We start from the raw sequence: 26581 nt of genomic DNA on the forward strand, positions 1-26581 counted from the left end.
TCAATTTGTAGGTGTGCTGCCGCAGAGCACCTTGATCTTCTCGTAGGCTTCGAGCGACACCATGGCGTGCGAGTAGTAGTAGTCGATATACGCATTGCCGTCAATAATGTTGTTTGGGTTACCAACCGATGTTTTGGTGATCAACAGGATTGGCCGCCAAAAGTCGCGAAACGAAAACCATCTTGAAGGGACGGACGTACACGACATCGCTCGTTCCTGGTTGTGGGGACAACTAGAACGTGAAGAACGCGTTGCCGCAGTCGCATCAATCAGGCCGGATGAGCAAACGCAATTCAAAAAAGGTGAGGGACTCCGATTGTATTGAAAAGTGCCGCTGCTGGGTGTGACGAGTTGACTTTTTTCCATTGCAGTCTGCAAATGCGGCATCTCTCAGCTTGGTACTAAAAGCTCTGGACAAGTATGACCAAGAGGATACAAGCTCGACGCAATCGGCATTTGGATCTCTTCTTGGAACAGTAGGAAAAACTCCCTCCAAGAAAGAACCCCCGCCCCGAATTCAGCCGCTGAATTATCCGGTCCAGAGCGGCGCTACAGGAAGCAAGACTGCCAAGCAACCACCCAGGGTCAGCAGAAGGGCACCACCAAAGGCAACGAAGAAGGCCGCCCCGGGTACTTTGGGAGGGGCGGCACTAGCGGAATGGCTGGAGTCTCAGGTTCCACGTGACGGCCTCGGACACCCAGCTATTGCCGCATCCTATGCAGGATCATCGAGTGATGCGGATCCCTATGCGTGCATTGCGGGTAATTTTCTTCCGTTGTGGTGCTTTCTTGATGTGGAAGATGCAGGTACTCTTGGCCAACCTCCTGAATTGGCGCAACAATTGCCGATGAAGGCGGTTGGACTACCACTCGATGATATTACTGGTGTTACGGGGAGTTGGTCCAGTTGTATGGTGACAGCCTTTGACGCTTCGCTAGATCGATTTATTGTATCATGGTCGGCTGGAAAGCGCGTGGGGTCGCCGGTAATGCATCGGGGGCTTTTGTGCATCGAAAAGGACGACTGCGAGGCCTTCGTACAGCGTATCCAGCGTGCTGTGCAACGACGAGAGCAAGCAGAAGCTGCGCTGCGGCAATCGCTTTATGTGGAGAGCATGCCGATCAGCTCGGATACTCAATTGGATTCGCATACTATCAGCAACATTCTCCAACTGACGCTCTCGTCTTCATCGGTGCCTACCAACATAGGCACATCGGCGCTGTTAGAGGAGGTGAACGCCGACTACATGTACACAATGAACAAGCTGATCTTCGAAACCAACGTGGACGACATGGAAAACGAGTTCTCCGACCTCAAACTGCCCAAAGTGCCAGCCCCGCCGCCACCACCTCAATGCGGTGTCATCTCGCTTCCAGCGTATGACTACAATCGCAGATTTCTGGACATCGCAACTGATAAGTTCGTGAATCTACCGTTTGCAGTGAACGCACTGTTGGATGTACGCCGTAGTTGCGTGGACGTCGGCTCCCAGAAGCTTTTGCTGGAACAGCAGCCCACAGAGATCAGCTTTGGTAGCGGGGCACGGCCACAACCCAAGAGCATTACGCTGGCTGAGTTCCACTCGCTTCATACGCAAATGAGTCATACGGCACTGCGCTCTATGCGTGATTGCTGGACGCGTTTGGCGGCCAAGCGTATCCAGTTGCACTTCTCACAGGCGCAGCATCTGCAATACAACCCAGCGGAGCCGAACCGCCAGAAGTACTTGGAGATGCCGCTTCGACGATTTTTACAGCGCGTCAACTACATGATTGAAGACACGCTCCGCCTGCTCATCCAGCAGAATTTCGAGGGCTACGCACAGTTTGTTGAAGAAATGGCCGGCTACCATGTCGAGGTACGGAGTCCCAGCGATATTTGTGAACGCTTACTGCACTCTTCCACAACCGAGCAGATAGATTCCCAGCACAAATTGGATTCTGCTCACAACTCCATCGCGACACATCAGCCGCTCTTTCGGGTAGAGCTTGTCATCTCCTCGGAAAGACACATCTTAAACCAGAACGAAGTGGGCAAACGCGCAGCAGAGATTCGCGAATGGTCCCTCGCGAATGTCCAAGATCGCTCAGCACAATGTCCAATTGAGTCCATTGAGCCCCAAGAAGGATATCGGTTTGAGTACGTGACAAGCCCAGCCGAGTTTAAATGTGCTCTCGCGGGTCAGTTCGATGTTGCAATTGATCGCCTGAAGTCGCTCGAGTTAGTGGAGCGCCTTGTGATGGACCGTATTTTTTGGCCCAACCAAGAGAGCATCGCGTGTCTCCGAGACTCTGCGCAGTCCGTAGCTACGCTGAAAGAGCATGTGGGGAATGTTGTGGAGCGAGCTGCTCAGCCGTTGCTGGACTACCACCGTCAGTTTGACCAGTACATCCCGCTGCTCAACCTGGATGTTGACGATTACCTGAAGACCATCATACGTATGCAGCCCGAAGAGAGTGCCGAAGGCGAAGATGGCGAACCAGCTCCTCTTCTTCCGCCTGTCGAGCTCAATGAGCTTCGTCGACTATTAGCTTATCACCGCGACGAAGAAGAAAAATTGATGGAAATCATTCCGTCTCGTGCAGTGAACCTCGGACTCTTCCAGGTGGACCTGACAAATATTCGTTTTACTCTAGCGAAGAAGCACCGCGATAGTTTTGCGCGGTTACTAGAAGCACAAGTGGCGTACTGTTTCCAAGTGGCAACTCGCATCATGAGCAAGTTCGACGAGATTAACCAGAATTTGTCTTCAACTCCGAAGGATATCGAAAGCTTGACCGCGCTGCAGGAGTATATCACTGGACTGCCCGCTGTGCTGGCTCCCCTGCAGGAAGAGATCTCCCAAATGATGCGCGACAACTCCCTCATCGACGATTTCCACCACTACGTAAGTGACGAGCACCTGCGGCTAACCTGGCAGGTACAGGGTTGGCCCAGCAAAGTGCTAGCGCAGAGCGCGCGTTTCAAGTGGGCACTCGAGGAGCGCAAAGTCAAGTTCGCCAAGCAGATGGAGTCCGAGCAGGAAAGATTTGAGAAGACACTGACAGCGCTGCAAGACGAGATTGAAACCTTTTCCCGCTACGAGAACCTAGCGTTCGTGGATGACGTGGCGCATCATGCGATGTCTGTCCAGCGGAAGCTTGAGCAAGCACAACAAGATGCGATACTATTTAACAGCCGAGAGACGCTTTTCGGGCACGAAGTGACTTCGTACGACTCACTGGCGAGCGCCAAGAAGACGTTCGAGCCTTACCATCAACTCTGGTCTACCTCATATAACTGGATCCAGAGTCGAAAAACTTGGATCCAAGGAAGCTTTACCGATATTGATGCTGAACAAGTGGAGAAACTAGTGGATACCTACAGCACAGGAATTCAAAAGGCCTTCAAATTCTTCAGCAACAGCGGAAACGAGGCGTGCTCGAAGATTGCAGAGACAGTGAAGGAGCAGATCTCGGTTTTCAAACCGTATGTGCCGCTCATTGTGTCCCTGCGAAATCCTGGCATGCGGATTCGTCACTGGGAAGAACTCAGTAAAAGCTTAGGTTTTGCACTTGAGATTGATGAAAGCTTCACGCTAACCAACATCTTTCAGCTTAATCTGCTCGACCGTATCGACGACATTGTGAAGGTTGCTGAGGCCGCTGGCAAAGAGTACCAGGTCGAGCAGGCTTTACGAACGATGAAGGCGGCCTGGGAGAGCGTCGACCTGCAGATTGTTGCGTACCGCGAGACTGGCACTTATGTGATCAAGGGTGTCGACGAAATTCAGGCAATCCTGGATGAGCACGTGACAATGACACAAGCCATGATGTTCTCATCGTTTAAGGGACCCTTTGAGGAAGAGATCGTCGAGTGGAACACAACTCTGCAGCTTATTTCGGAGGTGCTGGAAGAGTGGCTGGCTGTGCAGCGTAACTGGCTGTACTTGCAGCCCATTTTCGAGTCTCCCGATATTAACAAGCAGCTTCCTGCGGAGGGCAAGCGGTTTGCGTCTGTGGACAAGAACTGGCGCCAAACGCTGGCATCTGCGAAAGCCAAACCAAAGTGTGTCGAGTTCTGCCGGAGCACGAAGTTGTTGGAGAGATTCCGAGAATCGAATCACTTCCTGGAGCTCGTGCAAAAAGGGCTAAGTGACTATTTGGAAGTCAAGCGCTCAGCATTCGCTCGATTTTACTTCCTCTCGAACGACGAGTTGCTGTCCATCCTATCAGAGTCCAAGGATGTCAAGCTTGTGCAGCCACATTTGAAAAAATGCTTCGAAGGTATCGTTCAGGTCACCTTTGAAGACGATCTGAATATCAGTGCGATGATCTCAGCTGAAGGCGAAAAGGTGCCGTTCTCGACCATGGTAGACCCCAAGGGCAAGAACGTGGAGCACTGGATGATGGAGGTCGAAGACATGATGAAGCTGTCCATCCGCGATATCATGGAGCGCGCTATCGCGAACTACACACAAATTGATCGATCACTATGGATTCAAAAGTGGCCGGGGATGTGCGTGCTTAATGGCAGTCAAATGCACTGGACGCGCGAGATGGAAGAGGCCATGGATGCCGATGGACGTGAAGGCGTGCAAAAAATGATGACTCGCCAACTCGGTCAGCTAGCTGACATGGTCACGCTCGTGCGTGGTAACCTCGATAATATGGCTCGCATCACGTGTGGTGCTCTGACGGTTATCGATGTGCACGCCCGAGATGTCACTCGCAAACTTGTAGCTCAAAATGTGGAGTCGAAGGGAGACTTTCTGTGGAGCTCTCAGCTAAAATACTACTGGGCGGACAAGAACCTGTGGGTGCAAGCAGTGACGTCACGACGTCCGTACGGCTACGAGTACTTGGGGAATTCGTTTCGACTGGTGATCACGCCGCTGACGGATAAATGCTACCTCACACTGATGGGTGCCCTTCAGATGATCCTAGGTGGGGCACCTGCTGGGCCGGCTGGAACAGGAAAGACTGAAACTACCAAGGATTTGGCCAAGGCACTGGCCAAACAGTGCGTTGTGTTCAACTGCTCTGATGGTCTGGATTACATCGCCATGGGCAAGTTCTTCAAGGGGTTGGCGTCTTGTGGAGCCTGGGCGTGCTTCGATGAGTTTAACCGTATCGATATCGAAGTGCTGTCGGTCGTAGGACAGCAGGTGGTCACATTGCAGCTTGGCATTCGTCGCGGCGATACACGAATCGTGTTTGAAGGATCGGATATCAAGCTGAGCGACCAGTTTGGTGTGTTCATTACCATGAATCCTGGCTACGCTGGGCGTAGTGAACTACCCGACTCGCTTGCAGCGCTCTTTCGACCGGTGGCTATGATGGTCCCCGATTACGCGCTTATTGGTGAGATCATGTTCTTTGCCTACGGGTTCTCGGATGCACGTGCGCTTGGCGCAAAAATGGTGACGACGTTCAAGCTCTGTTCGGAGCAGCTCTCGTCCCAGTTCCACTACGACTACGGCATGCGTGCTGTGAAAACGGTGATCACAGCAGCAGGCAATCTCAAGCGCGATGATCCCGACATGGATGAAGACGTGTTGCTGCTTCGGGCGCTACAGGATGTCAATCTACCGAAATTCTTGGCGCACGATATCCCGCTCTTCAACGGCATTATCAGCGACTTGTTCCCTGGCAAATGCCGTCCGAACCTTGATCTTGGTGCGCTTATTAGTGTGATTAAACTGCAGACCCATCGCCTGAATTTACAGCCTGTTCCGTACTTCCTCACCAAGTGCATCCAACTGTATGAAACAATCGTCGTGCGACACGGTCTCATGGTTGTCGGTGCTACTGGAGGTGGCAAGTCATGCAACATCGCAGTGCTCGCCGACGCGCTTACAGAACTGAAACGACGGGGAGAATCCGGGTTCGCGTTTGAGAAAGTTATCAAATACCAGCTCAACCCCAAATCGATCACGATGGGGCAGCTTTACGGTGAATTTGATGCCAACACGCACGAGTGGCAGGATGGTATTTTATCCACTCTGTATCGTGCGGCTGCAAGCGACACAAAGCCTGACCGTAAATGGGTCATCTTTGACGGGCCTGTGGATGCTATCTGGATTGAGAACATGAACACTGTGCTTGACGACAACAAGAAGCTTTGTCTCAATAGTGGTGAAATGCTGCAGATGTCGAAGCAAATGACGATGATGTTTGAGGTGGAGGATCTATCTGTGGCTTCTCCGGCTACTGTTAGTCGGACAGGTATGGTTTACATGGAGCCAAGTACACTTGGCCTTGGTCCACTTGTCGATTCGTGGGTCGAACACCTTCCAAAATCGGTGGCACCATTCGCACACGTGTTCATGTGGCTCTTTGATGTGTACTTGTATTCGTCAGTCACGTTCGTTCGCTCTTTCTTGGGTGAGCTCGTGCCCACGATGGATAACAATTTAGCGCAGAGCCTCATGAACATACTGGATTGTACACTAGACCCTTTCCGAGAAAAGCCTGCGGCTGATGGCACCGGTGAACCTCAACCGGCATCTAAATCACCGAGCGCACAGTTCAAGGACGACATTGAGCCGCTGTTCATCTTTGCGCTGATCTGGTCTGTGGGTGCTTCTACAAACGATGCTGGTCGTGTACGATTTGATAGTTTCCTGCGCAGCGAGTTGGTGGCGAACAACTGCAACCCTCCACTACCGCCTACGGGACTGGTCTACGACTACTGCTATCAGCTCTCTAGTCACAAATGGGTACCCTGGATGAGCACTGTCAGTCTCTACAAGGTTCCTGCAAACTCGTCTTTCGCCGAAATCGTTGTGCCTACTGCTGATTCTGTGCGCAACAACTATCTACTCGAAGAGTTGATGAGCGCCGGCAAACACGTCCTCATGGTTGGCGGCACTGGTACTGGTAAGACAGTGAACATCACGCGCTACTTGCAGTCCCTGCCGGCGGATATCTACATTCCAATCCCGATTTCTTTCTCAGCGCAGACGTCTGCTAACCAGACGCAGGACATGCTGGATGCCAAGATGGAAAAGAGACGGAAAGGTGTCTACGGCCCACCGGCAGGCAAGAAGTACATTATCTACGTGGATGATCTGAACATGCCCAAGCGCGAAAAGTACTTTGCTCAACCTCCTCTGGAGCTGGTGCGTCAGTGGTTCGATCAAGGCGGTTGGTACGACCGCAAGCTGCTCGTCTTCCGTAGCATCATCGACATTCTGTTCGTAGCCTCCATGGGTCCTCCTGGTGGTGGGCGCAACCCAATCACTTCTCGACTGGTACGCCACTTCAATGTGGTTGGTTATGCTGAACTTGGAGATGACAGCAAAACCATCATCTTCAGCACCATCCTTGGTAACTTTCTGGGCTCAGGCTTCCCTGGTGACGTCGCGCGGCTCACCGATAATGTCGTCCGAGCCTCCATCAGCGTGTACAATACGATTTGCCGCGAGTTGCTTCCCACGCCAGCTAAGTCTCACTATACGTTCAACCTGCGTGATCTGGCGAAGGTTTTCCAGGGTGTCCTCATGGGTGACAGTCGTCGTATCACGGAAGCGGATTCGTTGATTCGTCTGTGGGTGCACGAGTGTAAGCGAGTCTATGAGGACCGAATGGTGTCTTTGCAGGACCACGACTGGTTCCGCGAGCTCATGCGCTCATCGACGAACGAGTTTTTCCAGCGCGAGTACGATCAGGTTGTGACAAATGAGCATCTGATCTACGGCGACTACTTGGTGCCAGGTGCTGATCCAAAGATTTACGAGGAAGTGGTTGATGTGGACAAGGTGCTGAGCATTATGGATGAATACCTACTCGACTACAACGCAGAGAGCAAGTCGCCCATGTCGCTCGTGCTCTTCATGGATGCTGTCGAGCATGTTTCGCGCATCTCTCGAATCATTCGACAGCCCATGGGCAACGCGCTACTTCTTGGTGTAGGTGGTAGTGGTCGCCAGAGTCTTACAAAGCTCGCGACGTTCATGGCAGGGTACAAGTGCTTCCAGGTGGAGATTGTTAAGGGCTATGGACTCACCGAGTGGCGTGAAGACGTCAAGAAGTGCTTGTTACTTGCAGGCGTGAAAGATACGCCGGTTGTCTTCCTCTTTTCAGACGTACAAGTGGTCAATGAGACCATGCTAGAAGACCTCAACGGTGTCTTGAACGCTGGTAACGTGCCAAATCTCTACGGCCCAGAAGACCTGGATCAGATCGTCACAGCATGCAGAGTGGACTGTCAAAAGAGGCAGCTCCCTCCTACAAAGACCAACATCTTCCAGCAGTATATCAACCGTGTGCGACGCAACATTCATTTGGTCATCTGCATGAGCCCCCTGGGCGGCTTGTTCCGTGACCGGCTTCGAATGTTCCCGTCGCTGGTGAATTGCTCAACCATCGATTGGTTCAGTGAATGGCCTGCTGAAGCTCTAAACTCAGTCGCCTCTGCCATTCTAAGCGATGGTAACTTAGCACTCGGCGACAAGCTTCCAGCGCTTGTGGAGGCGTTCAAGATTGTACATCAAAGCGTGGAAGAGGCTTCCAAACAGTTTTACAATACTTTACGAAGGTACTTTTACGTGACTCCGACAAGTTACTTGGAGTTGTTATCGGCATTTAAGTCGGTGCTCGTTGCAAAGCGAGAGGAAGTGAATATGATGCGTAGCCGTCTGCAAAACGGCGTGGACAAGCTGTCAGAAACCAAGGAAATTGTTGCAACGATGCAGACGGAGCTTGTGGAGCTTCAACCAGTTCTTGCTGCTACGCAGCTGGAAGTGGAGCAAATGATGGTCCAGATCGCGAAGGACAGTGCCGAAGCAGATGTGACAAAGGCAACGGTTGAGAAAGAGGAGGCAGCAGCCAGTATCAAAGCCAGCGCCACCAAGGAAATCGCAGACTCGGCGCAACGTGACCTCGATGCTGCTATACCAGCATTGGAATCCGCTGTGGAATGTTTGAATCGGTTGAAAAAGTCTGATATCGATGAGGTCAAAGCTCTCAAGACGCCACCTGCTGGTGTCAAGTTGACAATGGAAGTGGTGTGCATGCTCTTCGGTCAGAAGCCTGTGAGCAAGCCTGACCCTGATCGCCCTGGCAAAAAGATCAATGACTACTGGGAGGTTGCACAGAAGGTGGTGCTCTCGAATGCGAATAAGTTCTTGGAGAACCTGCTCGGTTTCGACAAGGACAACATTCCAGATGCCATTATCACGAAAGTTGCGCCTAGTATGGAAGACCCGAACTTCACACCGGAGGCAATCGAGAAGTCTTCGAAGGCCTGTACTGCAATCTGTATGTGGTCACGCGCCATGTACACGTATCATTTCGTGGCCAAGGCTGTCGAGCCTAAGAAGCAAGCCCTCGCCCAGGCGCAAAAAGAGTTGGATGAGACGCTTGCAATTTTGAAGAGTGCACAAGCGAATTTGCAGCAAGTAAGCGATCGTTTAGCAGAGTTGGAACAGTCCTACAATGGTGCTGTGGCGAAGAAGGAGGAGCTCGGACGAAAGGTGGTGCAGTGTCAAGTTCAACTGCAGAATGCTGAACGACTTATTGGCGGTCTAGGCGGTGAGGAAGCTCGCTGGAAGGAAACGGTCGCCCAGCTCACACTAGACTACGCCAACCTCACGGGAGACGTGCTTGTATCAGCCGGCACGATTAGTTATCTGGGTGCGTTTACGGCCGAGTTCCGTGAGCAACTTGTGGCCTCATGGCATGAAGCTCTCGTAAAGCACGCGGTGCCTCACTCTCCAGGCTGCGATTTGATTCGGACCCTGCAAGATCCTGTAAAACTGCGCGCGTGGCAGATCGCTGGATTGCCTACTGATACAGTCTCGACGCAGAACGGCATCATCATGGGGCGTGCTCGAAGATGGCCCTTGCTAATTGACCCACAGGGACAAGCTAACCGCTTTATCAAGAACCTTGGACGCGATAAGAAGCTTTGTGACAATGGCATGGATGTGGTCAAACAGTCAGACCGTGGGTTCCTCCGTGCACTAGAAAACGGTCTGCGCTTCGGCAAATGGGTGTTACTCGAGAACGTAGGCGAGGAGCTTGATGCCGCTTTGGAGCCTGTGCTGCTGCAGCAGAAATTCAAACAGGGAGGTCAGGACATGATCCGACTAGGTGAGAACGTGATTCCGTACAACGACAGCTTTCGCTTCTTCCTCACTACCAAGTTAGCAAACCCGCACTACGCACCGGAAGTCTGCGTGAAAGTGAGTCTGCTGAATTTTACGATTACAATGAAGGGCCTCGAGGAGCAGCTTTTGGGTGTGGTGGTGCTCAAAGAATTACCCGAGCTCGCAGCCAAGAAGAATGAACTGGTGCTATCAAATGCAGAGGGTAAACGGCAGCTTTACGAGATCGAAAACCAAATCCTGTACCTCTTGTCGCACTCTGAGGGTAACATTTTGGATGATACAAACCTCATCGAGACGTTAGCGTCGGCGAAAGAAACCTCCGCCGTTGTAATGGCGAAGATGCGTGAAGCCGAAGAAACCGAACGCGAAATTGATGCGCGCAGTGACGGTTACCGTCCGGTTGCCTTCCGAGCAGCGTTGCTGTTCTTCTGCATCGCCGACCTCGCACTTGTGGATCCCATGTATCAATACTCGCTGACGTGGTTCACGGGGATTTTCGTTCGCGGCATTCAAGCTGCCAAACCGTCTGCCCAACTGGAGACTCGCCTCACAAACCTGAATGAGTATTTCACGTACTCCGTCTACAAGAACATTTGTCGGTCTCTCTTTGAGAAGCACAAACTGCTATTCTCCTTCCTGCTGACCATCAAGATCATGCAGGGGAACAACGAAGTGGATGCTGGCGAGTGGCGTTTCTTGCTCTCAGGGATCGGATCCAACCCACCTGTCGAGGCCGACAACCCAGCTGCACGATGGCTCGAAGCGTATGCGTGGCAGCAAATCTGTGCCCTTGCCAGCTTTACTTCTTTTCAAGGTCTTGAAGTTGAGTTTGCAACGCATGTTGCAGCGTTCCGAGCCATCTTTGACTCGACAGATCCCGAAAATCAGCCGCTGCCTGGTGAATTCTTGTCCAAACTTGACGAATTCCAGAGACTGTGTATTTTGCGTGTCCTACGGCCAGACAAGATGATGCCCGGGATTCAAAACTTGGTGTGTGCCAAGCTTGGCAAGGAGTTTATTGAGCCGCCGCCGTTCGACCTCGCCAACACGTTTGAAGACGCAACCCCGACGACGCCTTTGATTTTTGTGCTGTCTCAAGGTTCCGATCCGGCCAAGGACCTTCATGGATTTGCTGTAAGCACAGGCATGGAGAGCAAACTCAAATCGATTGCGCTGGGTCAGGGCCAAGGCACTTTGGCGGCGCGGCTAATCGAAGGTGCCACGACAAAGGGCGAGTGGGTTTTGCTGCAGAATTGCCACTTGGCTCTGAGTTGGATGCCCGAGTTGGAGCGAATATGCGAGGAACTCGACCCTACCAAACTACACGAAAATTTCCGCCTGTGGCTTACGAGTATGCCGACACCGGCGTTCCCTGCCTCGGTGTTGCAGGATGGCGTGAAGATGACGAAGGAGGCACCCAAGGGACTGCGAGCGAATCTCAAGAACACTTACTACAAGCTGGACGAAACGCGTCTTGGAGCTACTCGAAAGCCCGACGTCTTCCGCAAACTGCTCTTTGGACTCTGTTTCTACCATGCTATCGTGTGCGAGCGGAAGCGGTTTGGTGCTCTCGGGTGGAACATCCCGTATCAGTTCAATGAGACGGACTTGGACATTAGTGTGGCGCAGCTCGAGATGTTCTTGGACACCTACGACCATGTGCCCTTCGACGTGCTGCAGGTGATGACCTCCACCATCAACTACGGTGGTCGAATCACTGACGACAAGGATATGCGGACGTCGGATGTCATCCTCATGACCTTCTTCAAAGAGGCCATCTTACACCAGGACTACGCGTTCTCAAGGAGCGGCATCTACTACTCGCTGGATTGTGATCCGCGCAATGCGTACGACGGCTACGTGAACTACATTAATTCACTGCCGATCAACCCGGAACCAGAAGTCTTTGGCATGCACGAAAACGCGAACATCACAAGTGCTCAGGCTGAAACGTATGAGGCTTTCGATCTGCTGTTGTCTCTGCAACCAAGAGTGAGTTCTGGTGGAGGCAAGAGCCGCGAAGAAATTATCGCGGATGCTGCTCAGGCCATTGCGTCTCAGCTACCAGCTCAATATGACTTGGAGCACGTCCAGGCGGCATACCCTGTGTGCTACGACGAGTCCATGAATACGGTACTGGCACAGGAGGTGGAACGCTTCAACAAGCTGCTGGCTGTTATGCGGAGCACGCTGCATCTTGTCCAACAAGGTCTCAAAGGTCTTGTAGTCATGTCTGCCGAACTGGAAGCCATGGGCGCATCGCTGTATGATCAAAAGGTCCCTGCCGTTTGGGAAGCAAAAGCTTATCCGTCACTCAAGCCGCTAGGTGCTTGGGTGAAGGACCTGCTGGAGCGTCTGGCGTTTATCTCCAACTGGATCGCGCACGGCATTCCGGCCGTCTTTTGGATCTCGGGCTTCTTCTTCCCGCAAGGTTTCATGACTGGCACGATTCAGAACCACGCGCGGCGATACAAACTGCCGATCGACTCGCTGTCTTTCCAGTTCATCATGATGCGCGAAAGTGTCGAGCAGCTCGTTACGCGGCCTGTCGATGGTTGCTACACTTACGGTTTGTTCTTGGAGGGCGCTCGCTGGAACCCGGAGGTTAACGCATTGGACGACCCGTTGCCGCGCGAGTTATTCGCCAAGATGCCAGTCATTCACCTGTTCCCACAGCCTCATCGCGAGGCCCCGCAACGTGGCATTTATCGCTGTCCGGTCTACAAGATCCTCACGCGGACAGGCACGTTGTCAACTACAGGCCACTCGACCAACTTCGTCATGTGGCTCGAGATCCCAGCCAACAAGCCCAACATCTTCCGCAACTCGCTGGTATCGGAGACCAACGCACAAGTGCTTTTCGCCGACCAAGAGTACTGGATCAAGGCAGGTGTGGCCTGCTTCTGCAGTCTGCGCTACTAAAACACAGACAACGAGAACAATACCTTGTTAGACACGATCCAGCAGCCAAAGAGGAGTCGCAGAAGAGTTCGTTTTTCTCCTTATTCGGCCGAGTCGCTGCTTTTGCGTTGCCAGACTCGCCTTTTGCTGGGAATGGGTTTACTTTCACATAAATATATGCATACTGTGGCGTGAGCTCGACTGGTTGTCAAGCAGAGAACCCGGTGTGAGGAAAGCTGGTAGTCGTCATCTCGCCTTGGGTCGTCGCTTGGAATAAAACATGATTATGCGTGGTAGGCTAGAGCAGATACGAGATGAGGCGGATCCACGGCGAGACTTGATCCACCTGGTCCATTTGCATCGAGATGCGGTGGATCAGCAGCGACAAGCCGTTGCACACACGGTCCATGGTGTCGAACATGACCATCGCCGATGCTGCGGGTGGCGCCGTAGCAGGTTGCGGACTGCAAGCCGTGGCCAGAAGCACCAACAGAAGCAGCACCGCCAGTACGAACCCGGGCGGGTCCGTTATCGACGCCGCGCACACGTAAACAAACGACGAGAAAGTGCGTAGACTCGGCCGGCGTCGGAAGGCTGAAGCAGCTGTGTTGGTGGTGAGCGCCCGGGGAGACGATGGCAGCGTCAAGTGCGGACACTTTTGCTTGGCCGGCGTCGCGGCGCCCCGCGTCTCGGCAGGATACAGCGACGCAATGAGGTCTTTTAACAACAAATTCACCTGCAGCTCGTGCATCGTCAGGATGCCTGCAGGTTGACGACATAGTGGACACAAGTGGCCCCTTGTCTGCTGCACTGTTGGTTGTGGAAGCCTGAAGGACGGTGCTTCTGCGTCCTCCTCGTCTGATGACGCAGCTAGACGTGGCGAGCGCAACGCTGGACGAGCAGTGACATCGTGTGCCCACGCCGTCAAGATGCAGCCTCGGTCGAAGTTGTGTCTGTACAAGAGTAATATTAGTACTCCATGCGGAGAAGTTGCAGCAAGGGACGTTCGAGCGGCGTACCCGCAAGGAAGCGTCACTGGAAAACAGAGCGTGTCGAAGCAAATGGAGCAGCGCAGGTCTTCGAGGGTGACACAGAGCGACGAGAACGCGACTGGGCGCTGGCGGCGACGCGCGGCGGCTACGATGGCGAGCTGTAGCGGCCGCGGCAGGCGCTGGGCGGTGACGGCCATGGACGTCGTGAAGAGCTCTTGTGGCGCAGCCTGATAATCCGGGACTGCGTCTGGAAGAGGACGGCGCAGTCTGAGTCGGGACTTTCGACCAATGCGAGCGCGCGAAATAGATCTTCCGGTATGGGGATTGGATGAAAAGATGTGTTGTTGAAGTCGGCTCTGTTTTAGCGTAATACCGGCCGTAAAGATGGATGACGATGCCCAGCATACAAACGCCAAGTGTTACGTCCCGTCTATACGCTACGGAGAAGCCCTTAAATCCGAGCCGACGGTTCGCGGTTGAAGCGACATACGGCGACCGCCGACACGAACTGCGCCGACGACACCGCCAGCAATGGTGCACTCTTCTCGCTCGACCAGAATGACATTTGCTGTATCCACAAGCGTATATATGCTATAGCTGGTGGTTTGATGGTGCCGATGTCAGAATGAGATCCAATACGTGCGTCGATGCGCCCGGCGACAAATTGGAGTCTTCACGCCCGAACGTACATGTACTGGGCAGCTTCTTGGTCATCGCCGTCAATGCCAATGCCATTGCCGCTAGTCGGTGGTTGATGACATCGCGACGCAGAACTGTTGAAGGAGGGATCAGGCCCGTTTTCTGGAAACACCAATGCAAGCCTGCCGTTGCCTGCGACGGGAGCGGCTCGTAAACCTGCGGCGAGCGGTCGGTCAAGAATTGCAGGGAGGCGAGGTGAGGCAAGACGAGCAGCGGCGCAAGATTCCCTCGCGACACTCCGACTGGTCCATGGTGTTGCCGAGAAGTTATTCGCTCACGCAATCCGAGATTGCAGGACAAGGATTCGCGCAGGCAGGCTGGAATTGCTGACTCGCATGCGATCACTGATTGCCTGTCGGCAGCTTGCCCTCAAACAAGTTCATATCGCAGTTTTCATCCAAGAGAGGAACTGCGTCAACCAAGAAGATAAAGACGACTCCGGAATGGTCAAGCTGCAGCACTGCAATGACGGTCGTGAGCCAAGATCGTGAGAAGATCGATGCGCGCAAACGCTGGGAGCCTTGAGCGCTCAGAGAGCTCGTTTTCCAGAGTCAAGGCTACCATTAGGTGGCTGTCTGCTGAGGGTCGAGCAAGCGCTGGGAGTGTTGCGCGTTGTTTCCGCTGAATGCGAGGCGACTGAAACACAGGAGACATACCTCGACTGCTCCCGTCGAAACAGCTACGCGGCTTAGTGCTTCCTTCTCCAGGGGCAGTGTTAAAGGTCTCGATTTGAGCGTGCGGGCTTGTCAAGCGAAGAAGCAAGCTCCCGCCAAATGGACTACAATAACATCTCGCTCGCGACACCTTTCTCCGCCGCCAGCGCCACAACGAGGCGCTCGCTCGCCAGGAAGAACGCACGCCAGGCGAAGTGCTTGCAGCAGAGCTTGAAGTCGCAGGTGCCCATTGAACTCCTCTGCCATTGGTCGAAATGCAGCCTCCATCGGGCTGATTCCGCGCTCTCATTGGTCGCCGCCACATCCGAGACGAGAGTGTTGGTTCTGATTCTCCAGAGCTGTTCCCCCGATCTTCGCATACAAAGTGCAAGAGGAAAACCGCTTCAACCGTTCCGCACCCCTCCGCATTCTCTCACACCCAATTCCGCCCCCAAGAAGAAGAAGCCTCCTCCCCTCTAGACCATGCGCGTCCTCTCCGGCGCGCTCCTGTTCGCCAGCCTGGCGCTGTGCGACGCCCTCAAGTCGCCCCTCGAGTACGAGCACGAGTTCTCGGCCTGGATGCAGACCCACGGCGTGTCGTTCTCGGACGCGCTCGAGTTCGCGCGCCGCCTGGAGAACTACATCGCCAACGACATGTACATCCTGGAGCACAACACCGAGAACGCCTGGACGGGCGTCACGCTGGGCCACAACGAGTTCTCCCACCTGTCGTTCGACGAGTTCAAGTTCAAGATGACGGGCTTTGTCATGCCCGACGGGTACCTAGAGCAGCGTCTGGCCTCCCGTGTGGACGGCCTCTGGGGCGACGTGGAGGTGCCCGACGCCGTGGACTGGCAGGACAAGGGCGGCGTCACGCCCATCAAGAACCAGGGCATGTGCGGTTCGTGCTGGGCCTTCTCCACCACGGGCGCCGTGGAAGGAGCAACGTTCGTGTCGAGTGGTAAGCTACCGAGCCTCTCGGAGCAGGAGCTCGTGGACTGCGACCACAATGGCGACATGGGCTGCAACGGAGGCCTCATGGACCACGCCTTTGCTTGGATTGAGGACCACGGAGGGCTCTGCGGGGAAGACGACTACGAGTACAAGGGCAAGGCGGAGGTGTGCCGCAAGTGCGACAATGTGGTCAAAGTCACGGGCTTCCAGGACGTTAACCCGCAGGACGAGCATGCGCTCAAGGTGGCAGTGGCCCAGCAGCCTGTGTCGGTGGCCATCGAGGCCGATCAGAAGGCGTTCCAGTTCTACAAGGCGGGCGTGTTCAACTTGACGTGCGGCACGAGACTGGACCACGGCGTGCTGGCGGTCGGGTACGGCGCCGACAACGGACAGAAGTTCTGGAAGGTCAAGAACTCGTGGGGACCCTCATGGGGAGAGCACGGATACATCCGTCTCGCTCGTGAGGAGAACGGACCCGCCGGCCAATGCGGTATTGCCTCGGTGCCCAGCTACCCGTTCGCGACGCTGATTTCGAAGGATGAACTGACCGAGGAGACTGAGGAGGTGGAAGAGCCGAGATCGGTCCCTGCTGATAAGCCCGTGGACTCGTTCCCGGCTGATGAGGCGCGCGACTTCCGCCCCAAGAACCTGGCTGATCTGTTCTCTTCGGCCAAGATATCGCAGTGTGGTGATGTTGGCAGCGCGATCATTGACTTTGACCACTTGGAAGTGACCCCGACGTCGCCTCAGCGCGGCCAGCCGGTGGTCTTCTTCGGCAACGGTAACTCGAAGCAGGACTTCGACTCAGCCAACTTCAAGCTGGGTGTGAAGCTGGCTGGCACCCAGGTGTTCGGACACAGTGGCAAGCTGTGCGGCGACACGCACGTTCCTCTTCCGCTTGGCCTGGGCCACATCGACGTGCACGGTTTCGCCTGCCCCATGAAGAAGGGCAAGTTCTCGGACCTGAAGGTGGACGTGAACCTGCCGATCATTGCCCCCGCTGGCAACTACGAGATCCTGCTGACGAGCGACGACGACAGCAACAGCCCACTGTTCTGTGTGAACGTCGAGCTGGATCTGACGGGCGCCGACGAAGCCACCACGAAGACACACGTGTACGAGCCTCTGTCGTACATGTAAAATTGCTGCGCCTGCAAACGTGAATTGTATATCGGCGGTGCCGAAACGAATTCAAGAGCTTTATATTTTCTAGCCGGATACAGTGAGCTGTCGTCGTTCCCCCGAATGGGAAGGAGGAGCTTGTTGCTTGTCTAACATAAAAATGGTTCCTTGCTCGAACATCGCAGCGATACAGCGATTGCATCTCACTCTAAGTAATGTTGTTCTCGCTCGCTTGTTTCAGAAAGGAATACAGCAGCGCGTTGGCGAGTTTTTAGCTGATCTTCGCTCACGTGACTCGATGCCGAGTTGAAGTTGCGAACACCGAAATTCGTGCACATTGTAATATTATTTGAGCATCTACTGTAATCAGGGCTCGCCGTTTTCAGCGTAAGCAGGCATCCGCCCAGTAGTTGCCTGTTGCCAGTGGTTGGCTGTTCACTCCATGCTAGGCTACGGATACATGAGCAAAGCAGCAGCGACTTCGGTCGTTTTGTCACTTTTCGTTTCCTCCTGGGCTTAGAACAAGCCCCCCCCCCCCCCCCCCATTCGACCATGGACCTCATCTTGGAGTACGCCGACGAGTACGTGCTGGATGCGCTGTACCCCGCTGAAATGCCTCGCGACTTCATCCCTCGCCAAGTTGCGTCTATCACGGGACTTACGCTGGTAGGTGGGTACTTCCTCTACCTCACGGGCGCCGGGTTCGCGTACGAATTCCTGTTCGACAAGGAGTTGATGAATCACCCCAAGTTCTTGAAAAATCAAGTGCGACGCGAAATCTCCGCTTCATTGAAGTCGATCCCCGTGATGGTGCTGCTCACGCTCCCGTGGTTCCTCGCCGACGTGCGCGGGTACTCCAAAACGTACTCGGAGTTCGGCAAGTACGGCTACACGTTCGAGGCCTTGAGCGTGTTCTACTTTATCATGTTCACCGACATGTTGATCTACTGGTTCCATCGCTGGCTGCATCATCCGCTCGTGTACGCGACGCTGCACAAGCCGCACCACAAGTGGATTATCTGCTCGCCGTTCTCGTCGCACGCGTTCCACCCGTTGGACGGCTACATCCAGAGTTTGCCCTACCACCTTTTCATCATGCTATTCCCCATCCACCGCGGCCTCTTTCTTACGCTGTTCATGGCTGTCAACTTCTGGACCATCAGCATCCACGACGGATTCTACCTCTCACACAACAAAATCGTGAACGGGGCACTCCATCATTCTGTCCACCATGAATTGTTCCGTTATAATTTCTCTCAATACGTCACGTTATGGGACCGTCTTGGTGGGACCTATCTCGAGCCACCCAGCACGGGCTACTCCGTCCCGAATGCCAAGAAGCTCGAATAAGACGAAGGCAGGAGAAGTTGTGTAGGTTTCAAATGCATCAAACCCGTCATATCCGATAGGTAAAATACATCAGCTTTTCAATCGCATTCATCAATTTCTGAGAACACCATGGACCTCTCCGTCCTCAACGCCGCTGCGTGTGCCCCCGGGGCCGATGAGGAGGACTCGTCTTTTCGCCAGAAACTGCAGTATTGCTGCGGGTCGACGCGGTGGGCGGCCGAAATGCTCAAGAAATTCCCCGTGAAGGATTTGGAGGAGCTCTTCCGTGCGGCAGATGAGGTAGACGACGCTTTGGCGCGAGAAGACTGGCTCGAGGCGTTTGCAGCGCACCCGAAGGTCCGTTTGTTGTTATTGTTGTTGTGGTTGATTGTTACAGAATGTGGGGTGGGGTGCTTTGCTATTGACGTGGAGTTGTCGACTGGAATTTGGTAGATTGGGAGAGCCAAGAAACCCATCAAGGAGTGGGAAGCTCAGGAACAAAAGGTTGCGTAGTGAGGAGTGCTATTCTCTATTTTGCTTAGCTGGAAGTGCAGAGAAGATGAAGATGCTGAGGCTAACGGGTGGTGCGGTTTATGATATAGGCAACGAAGAACGCGGATGAGGGTGTGTTGGACCGACTTGAAGAGCTCAATGATGCGTACTACAAAAAGTTCGGGTGTGTGTGTGTGCAAGCACGATTGCATCTTAGTTGTTGTGCTTTATGGTTTAACAGGGCTGCTGGTGTTGCAGGTATATATACATTGTGTGCGCGACGGGGAAGTCTGCTCCCGAGATGTTGCGCATTCTGGAGTTCCGCATGGACAACAACTCCAACGACGAGCTGTCTATTGCTGCAGCAGAGCAAAGCAAGATCACGAAACTTCGGCTCGAAAAGTTGCTGCAACAGTAAGCAAGCATCAAGTATGATGCTGTCGATTGCCTCTGTTGTGGTGGCTGCCGGTCGACCGACTTGATGTTGCCGTGCTAACTAAGGGTTGTTGTTCAATATTTATTAGACTGCAGAGTGTCCAGGCCAGGCTGTAGGGTGCAAAGTCGATGCCAAGAGGGGCGAACCTGGGAGAAGCAGAAGAAACATTGTAAGTGGGGTGCAATACAGATTTCGTAGATCCATCTCGGTAAGTGGATGCATCTTTGTGAAGTCAGCAGTTCTGATTGTCATGGTCATATTACAGGCACCGATTCAGCTTTGAGTTCGCGTGGTTGCATCCATCAAAATGAGTTCGTGGTCCGTGGAGAACGCGTGAAGAAATAAGAAATTGAGCCCTGGAATAACATTCAAACAACTTTGGATATTTGTGAACCATTTCATATATGAAGAAATGCTGCGAGCGCGACCTTGACCGCTCCTACGCTGATGCCCAGCATTTGTGTGTGTGTAAATGGGGCAAACTTTCCAGTACATGCATTGATTTGAAATTCGAATTACATAATCGTAATGCCGCGTGTCCCGGCTGAGTTGTCCCGCAAGCTTCGCGCGGCCGGCCAAGGTCACGTCCTCAAGGCACGAAGTGCGTTTATCTGTCCTCCATACCTCCATCTAATTTTCATCTAAATGTGCAGTTCGATGATGCCGACAAACTCTCGACTTCCGAGGCACAAGAGCTCGCGAACGAGGTAAAAGCATTTTATTGCAAAAATCCATGCATTTATCTAGATAATCGCTAAATGTATATGTTTGCAGCTTAATTCGCTTGATCTGGAGCTGCTGCAGTCCATTTTCCAAGCTTCGACCCAAGCAGAGACCGTGGAAACCGGAACCATTGAACCTCTGGGGAGTTACGACCTGCTGGAGCAATGCTCGCCCGAAGACAAGCAGCGCTGGGTCCATCACGGCCTTGAAGCTATTAGTCAGGGCCAGGTGTGTGCCTTGGTACTCAGTGGGGGACAAGGTACTCGGTTAGGCTTTGCAGGGCCCAAGGGAATGTACGACATTGGCCTTCCGTCGGAGAAGAGTCTGTTCCAGTTGTTCGCTGAGAGGCTCTTGGCTCTGGAAGATCTCGCGGCAGACAAGTTCTCTGGTCGTCCACGAGAAGAGATTCAGATTCCGTTCTACATCATGACGAGCAAGATGAACCATGAGACGACCGAAGCGTGTTTCAGACAGCACAATTTTTTCGGGCTGAAGGAGTCGCAGACGTTTTTCTTCCCGCAAGGCACGCTGCCGTGCTTCACTACCGATGGAAAGCTCATTTTGGAGAGCGGGCACAAGCTGGCGACGGCGTCGGATGGTAATGGGGGGATTTATAAGGCGATGGAGTCGAGTGGGGCTCTCGCTCAACTGCAGGCGCGTGGCGTCAAGTACTTGCATGTATTCTCTGTGGACAACGCGCTTTGCAAAGCGGCCGATCCGACGTTTATTGGATACTGCATCGACAAGCAAGCAGATTGTGGCAACAAGGTCGTTTGGAAGGCGAACCCCGACGACTGCGTTGGTGTTGTGGCTAAGAGGAACGATCGCTTTTGCATCATTGAGTACTCGGAGATTGACCGTGAGATGGCTGAGCGTGTGGACACTCGTACGGGCAAATTGGTTTTCGGAGCTGCCAACATCTGCAACCACTTCTACACCATGTACGTGGATCTTTTCGCTGCGGTGCTCTGTAGTTATTATGCCAGGTCTAACTCCATGCTTGTTATTTTTTTTTATGTAGCGATTTCTTGGTGAACGTGGTGCTCCCGAACTTGAGTCTTGCGTATCACGTAGCGCACAAGAAAATACCCATGGCGGACGACACAGGCGCCACTTACACGCCTACCAGTAATTCGGGCATCAAGCTGGAATCTTTCATCTTTGACGTGTTTCCGCTATCGTCGCGGATGGCAGTGCTTTCTGTTCCTCGCGAGACCGAGTTTGCACCGGTGAAAAATCCTCCTGGATACCCTACCGATTCGCCCGATAGTGCGCGTCGCATGCTGCAAGACGAAGGAAAGGCTTGGCTCGTTGCCGCAGCTACCTCAATTTCCAAGGGTGCTGACAAGGTCGAGAGCTTTGTGCATGAGAAGCTGAACAAAGCTCAGTGTATCGAGATTTCACCCCTGGTGTCGTACAACGGCGAAGGGTTGGAGGCTCGAGTCAAGTCATTGATGGAGGGTCTTCCACGCGAGATCATTCGACTTGAGAGCACCAAGCTCATGGCCAACGCTAACTCCATTCCTGCGTCTATCCGACGCACATTTGATGATGCGGGTCAGAGTCATGTCTTCCGTTTCGTCGATGCTGGCAAGGTCACAGCTCAGGACGCGTGTGAGCTGATTGAAAGTCTTCGGCAATATGACCCATCGCAGATTGCTGGTCTGTTTGAGCGATCGACTAAGGCTGACAACGTGGTGTCAGGAGCTGCTGATGAGGTAACGCCGCTGGAGGATGGAGTGGTGCACCAACTGAGTGAGACTGATCCCGAGTTGAAGGCGAAGTGGCTAGATCTGGGTCTTGAGGCAGTGTCAAAAGGCATGGTAGGAGCTCTGGTGCTAAGTGGTGGCCAAGGCACGCGTTTGGGCTTTGCTGGTCCCAAGGGCATGTACGATATAGGCTTACCCTCCGGCAAGTCCCTCTTCGAGATTTTTGTGCTACGAGTTCTAAAGGTACAGGAGCTGGCTCAGACCCACTTTAAGCTGGCCGATACACCGAAGATCCCGTTGCTCGTTATGACAAGCGAAATGAACCACGAAGCCACGGTGTCGTTCTTCCGGGAGAACGAGTTCTTCGGGCTCTCAAGGGAACAGATTCACTTCTTCTGCCAAGGAACGCTGCCCTGTTTTACTGAAAGCGGTAAGTTCATTCTCGAGACGCCAAGTCAACTCGCGCAGGCCTCGGACGGCAACGGCGGTATTTACCCGGCCCTGAAGCGCAGCGGGCTACTTGATCTTTTGAGTGCCTGCAACGTGCAGTATTTGCACGTGTTTTCTGTTGATAACGTACTCTGCAAGGTGGCGGACCCGGTGTTCATTGGCTACTGTGTAGACCAAGATGCCGACTGCGCGAACAAGGTGGTTTGGAAGACTCGTCCGGGCGAGAGAGTGGGCGTGGTGGCGAAGCGCAATGGCGCATACTGCGTGGTGGAGTATTCAGAGCTTGATCGAGCTGCGTCGGAGCTAGTGGATCCATCCACTGGTAAGCTTAGCTTCGGAGCTGCCAACATTTGCAACCACTTCTTTCGTTTAGACTTTCTTCATCGCTGCTGTAACCAGAGCGACGCCGAGTATCACGTGGCGAAGAAGAAGATTCCGTACGTGAATGATGAAGGAACGGCCACGATCACGCCAACGACCAACACGGGTATCAAGCTTGAGACCTTCATCTTCGACGTGTTCCCGCTTTCGAAAAGCATGAAGGTGCTGGGCGTGGCACGTGAAGACGAGTTTGCTCCGGTGAAGAACGCTCCTGGAGCTGCCTCGGACTCTCCTGACACAGCGCGTCAATTCATCTCGGAGCAGTGCAAGCGCTGGTTGCTGGAAGCGGGTGCGACCTTCGCAGACAGCGCGCCTGGTGCAAACTGCGAAGTTCTGCCATCGCTGTCGTACAATGGCGAGGGTCTTGAGGAGGTGGCACGCTCGAAGTCACCGATCCAACTACCCGCTGTGCTCGGACGCGACTGAAAACGACTGCAGAACGACTACATGTAGCTGCTTCATAACGAGAAAATGAATTCGATTCTCATACTGCTGCGAGGGGACTAACACTACGATGCCTCCCCACCCTATGCTTACTTATCTTCTTGTAATTCTCTTCGTCGCCTTCACGCCATCCGCCTCGCTCCCGCCGTCGTCCGCTGTCCCCGCCGTCCTCACACGAGCCACCACGTGTCCGTCGCATCGAAGACGCCATCTCCAGTCGAAATCGCTCAAGTCGAAAGCCACGCCGCCAGCCAGTCGAACAATGAAGAAAAATCAAAATCAAATATGCAATTGGTTGGGCACCAACAAACAAGAACAGGGGGCACACAAGGCACACAGTAAGAGAACACCATCGTAGGAGTAACCCGACTCACGCACGCCAGGGCCAGTCCAGCCAGGGCGAGTGCTCGTCTGTTCTCAAACTGCGTCAGCTTTCTGTTCCTCGTGCTCTCTCGTCCGTGTCTGGAGCTTGTCCGCCGAGCCGTCTACTCGTCCTTGGCCGCGTCGTCCTTCTCCTTGTCCGCCGCCTCCGTCGGTTCCGTCTCCTTCTCCTTGGGAGCGTCCTTCTCCTTGACCGCTCCCTCCTGCTCGGCCGCTTCCTCCTCCTCCTTGGGGGTCTCGTCCTTCTTGTCCTCCTTCTCATTAGCACTAGCAGTCTCAGTAGCAGAAGCGTCCGCGGCTTCCTGCGGCTTACCGTCCTCCTTCTGATCGTCGTCCTTCTCCTTCTCCGGCTCCTTGTCCGCCGAGTGGCTGCGCTTCCGCTTCTTCTCGCCTTCGGCTTCGCTCTTGCTGCGACTACGGCTGCGCTTCTTAGTCGCGCGGCTGCGGCTGTTGCTGCGGGATTTGCTCCTGCTGTTGCTACGGCTATTGCTGCGGCCGCGGTTGGCCGCGCGCACCCGCACGATCGAGTTCTCGCTGCGGCCGCGGAACTCCGAGTCGTCCAGCTTCTCCACGGCGTACTTCATGTCGCGCTTGTTGCTGTATTCGACGACGCCGCCGCCGTGGTTGTCCACCTCGGTGAATACCACATCCCCGGCCTTGCGCATAAAGTCCTTGAGGTCTTGCCACGACACGCGTGGCGGCAGGTTCGACACCTCCACGGTGAAGTCACCCGGCCCACGGATGTTGCGCGGGTAACGGGCCGACACGCGGGCTGCTGGCTCTCGGCGCCCGCCGTTCGCGGCCTCCACGCGCAAGCGGCCGCCGTCGTACTCGTAGCCGTCGCGGCCGCGGATGGCGTCCTCAGCGTCGCGCGCGTCCTCGAAGTCTACGAAGGCGAAGGCCGGCGGGCGCGACGGGAACTTGACATCGATGTCACGGATGCGCCCGTACTTGTAGAAAATGTCCTCCACCTCGCGCGTGCGGATGTCCATGGGCAGGTTGCCGACGTACACGCGCGTGCCCGACATGATACGATAATCTAAGGGAGGAGACTTGCTCTAGACTTGGAGAATGATGAATGAGGCGAGAAGAGGGACACGCCAGTCAAAAAGAAGAGGTTACCCTGACTCGTTTAAGTGCGATAGTTACATCCAAGGGTACCATGTCGCACTTAAGTGAAACATGTTGAAGTGGTAAGGTATCAAAGCTCGTCCTCGTCCTCGGACGGTTTATCTAGCAGCCGGTGCCGCCTGCGATGAGCAGACACGACGTGCTGTCGAAGATGGCGAGCGTGTTCACGGTCACGGACCACACGAGAGAGAAGGCCAGGTACATGATGGTCAGGCCGCCCAGAATGCGGTTGGACCCGCCGGTGCGCGCGAGCTCCTGCGTCTCCTCCTTCTGCTTGGGCAGCAAGAAGAGGAAGACCCACGAGAAGATGGTCATGGCGTACGAAATGATGATCGTGTACGTGATGTCGAGGCGGACCGAGTGGTCGTCGGTCTGCACACGAGTGTTCGTGATGTTGAACGGACCGTCGATGAGCAAGGTCAGCGTTGTCGCGAACGGAGATGCTAAGTTGCCGACCGTCGTCACAAGACCGTACACCGCGCCTTCGTTGCCCACGCCTGCGATCTCGACCGTCACGAAGAGAGCAATAATCCAAGCAACGCCGCTCGGGATCTGCACTGCGATCGGCGGGCCGAGCCAGAACCACTGGCTGCGGAACACGTCCCAGACCGTGATAAGAGCGACGGTGCAGTCGATGATAATGACGACAATGCCCGTGGTGACGATCATCCAGCGCCAGTCCCAGTGGAGACCGTACTTTGACGTCACCATGATGCCGATCATGAAGCACACGTGGCCAAGAACGTCGTTGAGTGTGCTGTTGATGGGCGTCACGTCGACCATGTACGACTGCACCGGTGAGCTGGCTGTGTACGAGATGCTGGAGAAGATGCCCGAGAAAAAGTGGTAGGCAATGACTTGGTACACAACGCGCTTGCAGAGCAGATCCCTGAACTCCTTGATGTACTTGCGGAAGTCAGCACGCTGCGTCTTCTTTTCCTCGATGAAAAACCACGTGATAGGGAGGACTGGAGCCGTCAGCACAGTCATAATGATCATGAGCTGCGGGAAGCTGAGCGAGAAGTCAAAGTCGCCGCCGTACTCTTCACCATTGAAGCAAAACCCGACAAGAAGCTCGCCCAGGATCACGAGAACGTACCGCACCGTGTAAATGGCCGACTGGGTCTTGCCACGTTTGGCGATCGGCTCCTGTTGCGCCAATTCGCACACGATACTGTCGGAGCAGACGTCGGAGAAGACGTAGCCAACCGCAGCGCAGAACATGATGATGACGTACTTGGCACCTTCACTAGGAGCGTCGTAGTTGATACGCGCCTCGATCTCCGGGGTATAGTCGGCAGTGTCGATGTCGCGGTCGGAGGCAACGGTGTAGTAGGGTTTCCCGATCGGCATGATGGCCATCACTAGCAGCATTAAGATGCAGATAACCCACCCGATCAGCATGTACGGACGACGACGGTAGCCGTAGATCGGGAAGCAATCCGAGATGATGCCGAAGAAGACCTTAAAACTCCAGGGAAGCACAACCAGCTCCTTGGCGGCGGCCACTTGAGCACCGCTGCAATTGAGATACTCCTGCATGAACGGGTAAATGGTCTCAGGAAGCATGCCGTAAACGATGCCAACAGCAGCGTACTGGAACAGCAGACCGACGTATTTCTTACTGGTCAGCACGGGCATGCCACCCGGGCGCAAGGCTCCGCCCTCGAGCTCTTCAGAGAAGCCATCG

At 54.2% G+C, this 26581-nt stretch overlaps 7 protein-coding genes across 7 annotated transcripts; 5 read left to right on the forward strand and 2 right to left on the reverse strand.

Moving 5' to 3' along the window:
* Positions 1 to 848: 848 nt before the first annotated feature.
* KRP23_5050 (Dynein axonemal heavy chain 1) lies at positions 849 to 13016 on the forward strand (the record flags this gene model as incomplete). Its single annotated transcript, XM_067890077.1, has 1 exon — positions 849 to 13016. One exon carries the CDS (start codon positions 849 to 851, stop codon positions 13014 to 13016), a length of 12168 nt encoding a protein of 4055 aa, XP_067746653.1.
* Positions 13017 to 13293: 277 nt separating this feature from the next.
* Positions 13294 to 14184, reverse strand: KRP23_5051 (uncharacterized protein; the record flags this gene model as incomplete). The annotated part of the gene is made up of 2 exons (XM_067890078.1): positions 13294 to 13948; positions 14015 to 14184. 2 exons carry the CDS (start codon positions 14182 to 14184, stop codon positions 13294 to 13296), a joined length of 825 nt encoding a protein of 274 aa, XP_067746654.1.
* A 1638-nt stretch (positions 14185 to 15822) lies between these two features.
* KRP23_5052 (Cysteine proteinase RD21A) lies at positions 15823 to 17433 on the forward strand (the record flags this gene model as incomplete). Its single annotated transcript, XM_067890079.1, has 1 exon — positions 15823 to 17433. One exon carries the CDS (start codon positions 15823 to 15825, stop codon positions 17431 to 17433), a length of 1611 nt encoding a protein of 536 aa, XP_067746655.1.
* Positions 17434 to 17967: 534 nt separating this feature from the next.
* Positions 17968 to 18765, forward strand: KRP23_5053 (Delta(7)-sterol 5(6)-desaturase erg31; the record flags this gene model as incomplete). The annotated part of the gene is made up of 1 exon (XM_067890080.1): positions 17968 to 18765. The coding sequence occupies one exon, from the start codon at positions 17968 to 17970 to the stop codon at positions 18763 to 18765; it is 798 nt and encodes a 265-aa protein (XP_067746656.1).
* A 108-nt stretch (positions 18766 to 18873) lies between these two features.
* KRP23_5054 (Uric acid degradation bifunctional protein TTL) lies at positions 18874 to 19955 on the forward strand (the record flags this gene model as incomplete). The annotated part of the gene is made up of 7 exons (XM_067890081.1): positions 18874 to 19101; positions 19198 to 19248; positions 19347 to 19420; positions 19495 to 19650; positions 19761 to 19784; positions 19862 to 19880; positions 19938 to 19955. The coding sequence occupies 7 exons, from the start codon at positions 18874 to 18876 to the stop codon at positions 19953 to 19955; spliced, it is 570 nt and encodes a 189-aa protein (XP_067746657.1).
* Positions 19956 to 20200: 245 nt separating this feature from the next.
* Positions 20201 to 23361, forward strand: KRP23_5055 (UDP-N-acetylhexosamine pyrophosphorylase; the record flags this gene model as incomplete). Its single annotated transcript, XM_067890082.1, has 4 exons — positions 20201 to 20266; positions 20326 to 20379; positions 20447 to 21336; positions 21417 to 23361. 4 exons carry the CDS (start codon positions 20201 to 20203, stop codon positions 23359 to 23361), a joined length of 2955 nt encoding a protein of 984 aa, XP_067746658.1.
* A 503-nt stretch (positions 23362 to 23864) lies between these two features.
* On the reverse strand, positions 23865 to 24788 carry KRP23_5056 (Serine/arginine-rich splicing factor SR30; the record flags this gene model as incomplete). The annotated part of the gene is made up of 1 exon (XM_067890083.1): positions 23865 to 24788. One exon carries the CDS (start codon positions 24786 to 24788, stop codon positions 23865 to 23867), a length of 924 nt encoding a protein of 307 aa, XP_067746659.1.
* Between the last annotated feature and the right edge of the window lie 1793 nt (positions 24789 to 26581).

Source organism: Phytophthora ramorum (assembly GCF_020800215.1).
Source record: "Phytophthora ramorum isolate Pr-102 chromosome Unknown Phyram_PR-102_s0004, whole genome shotgun sequence".
Lineage (NCBI taxonomy): Eukaryota > Oomycota > Peronosporomycetes > Peronosporales > Peronosporaceae > Phytophthora > Phytophthora ramorum.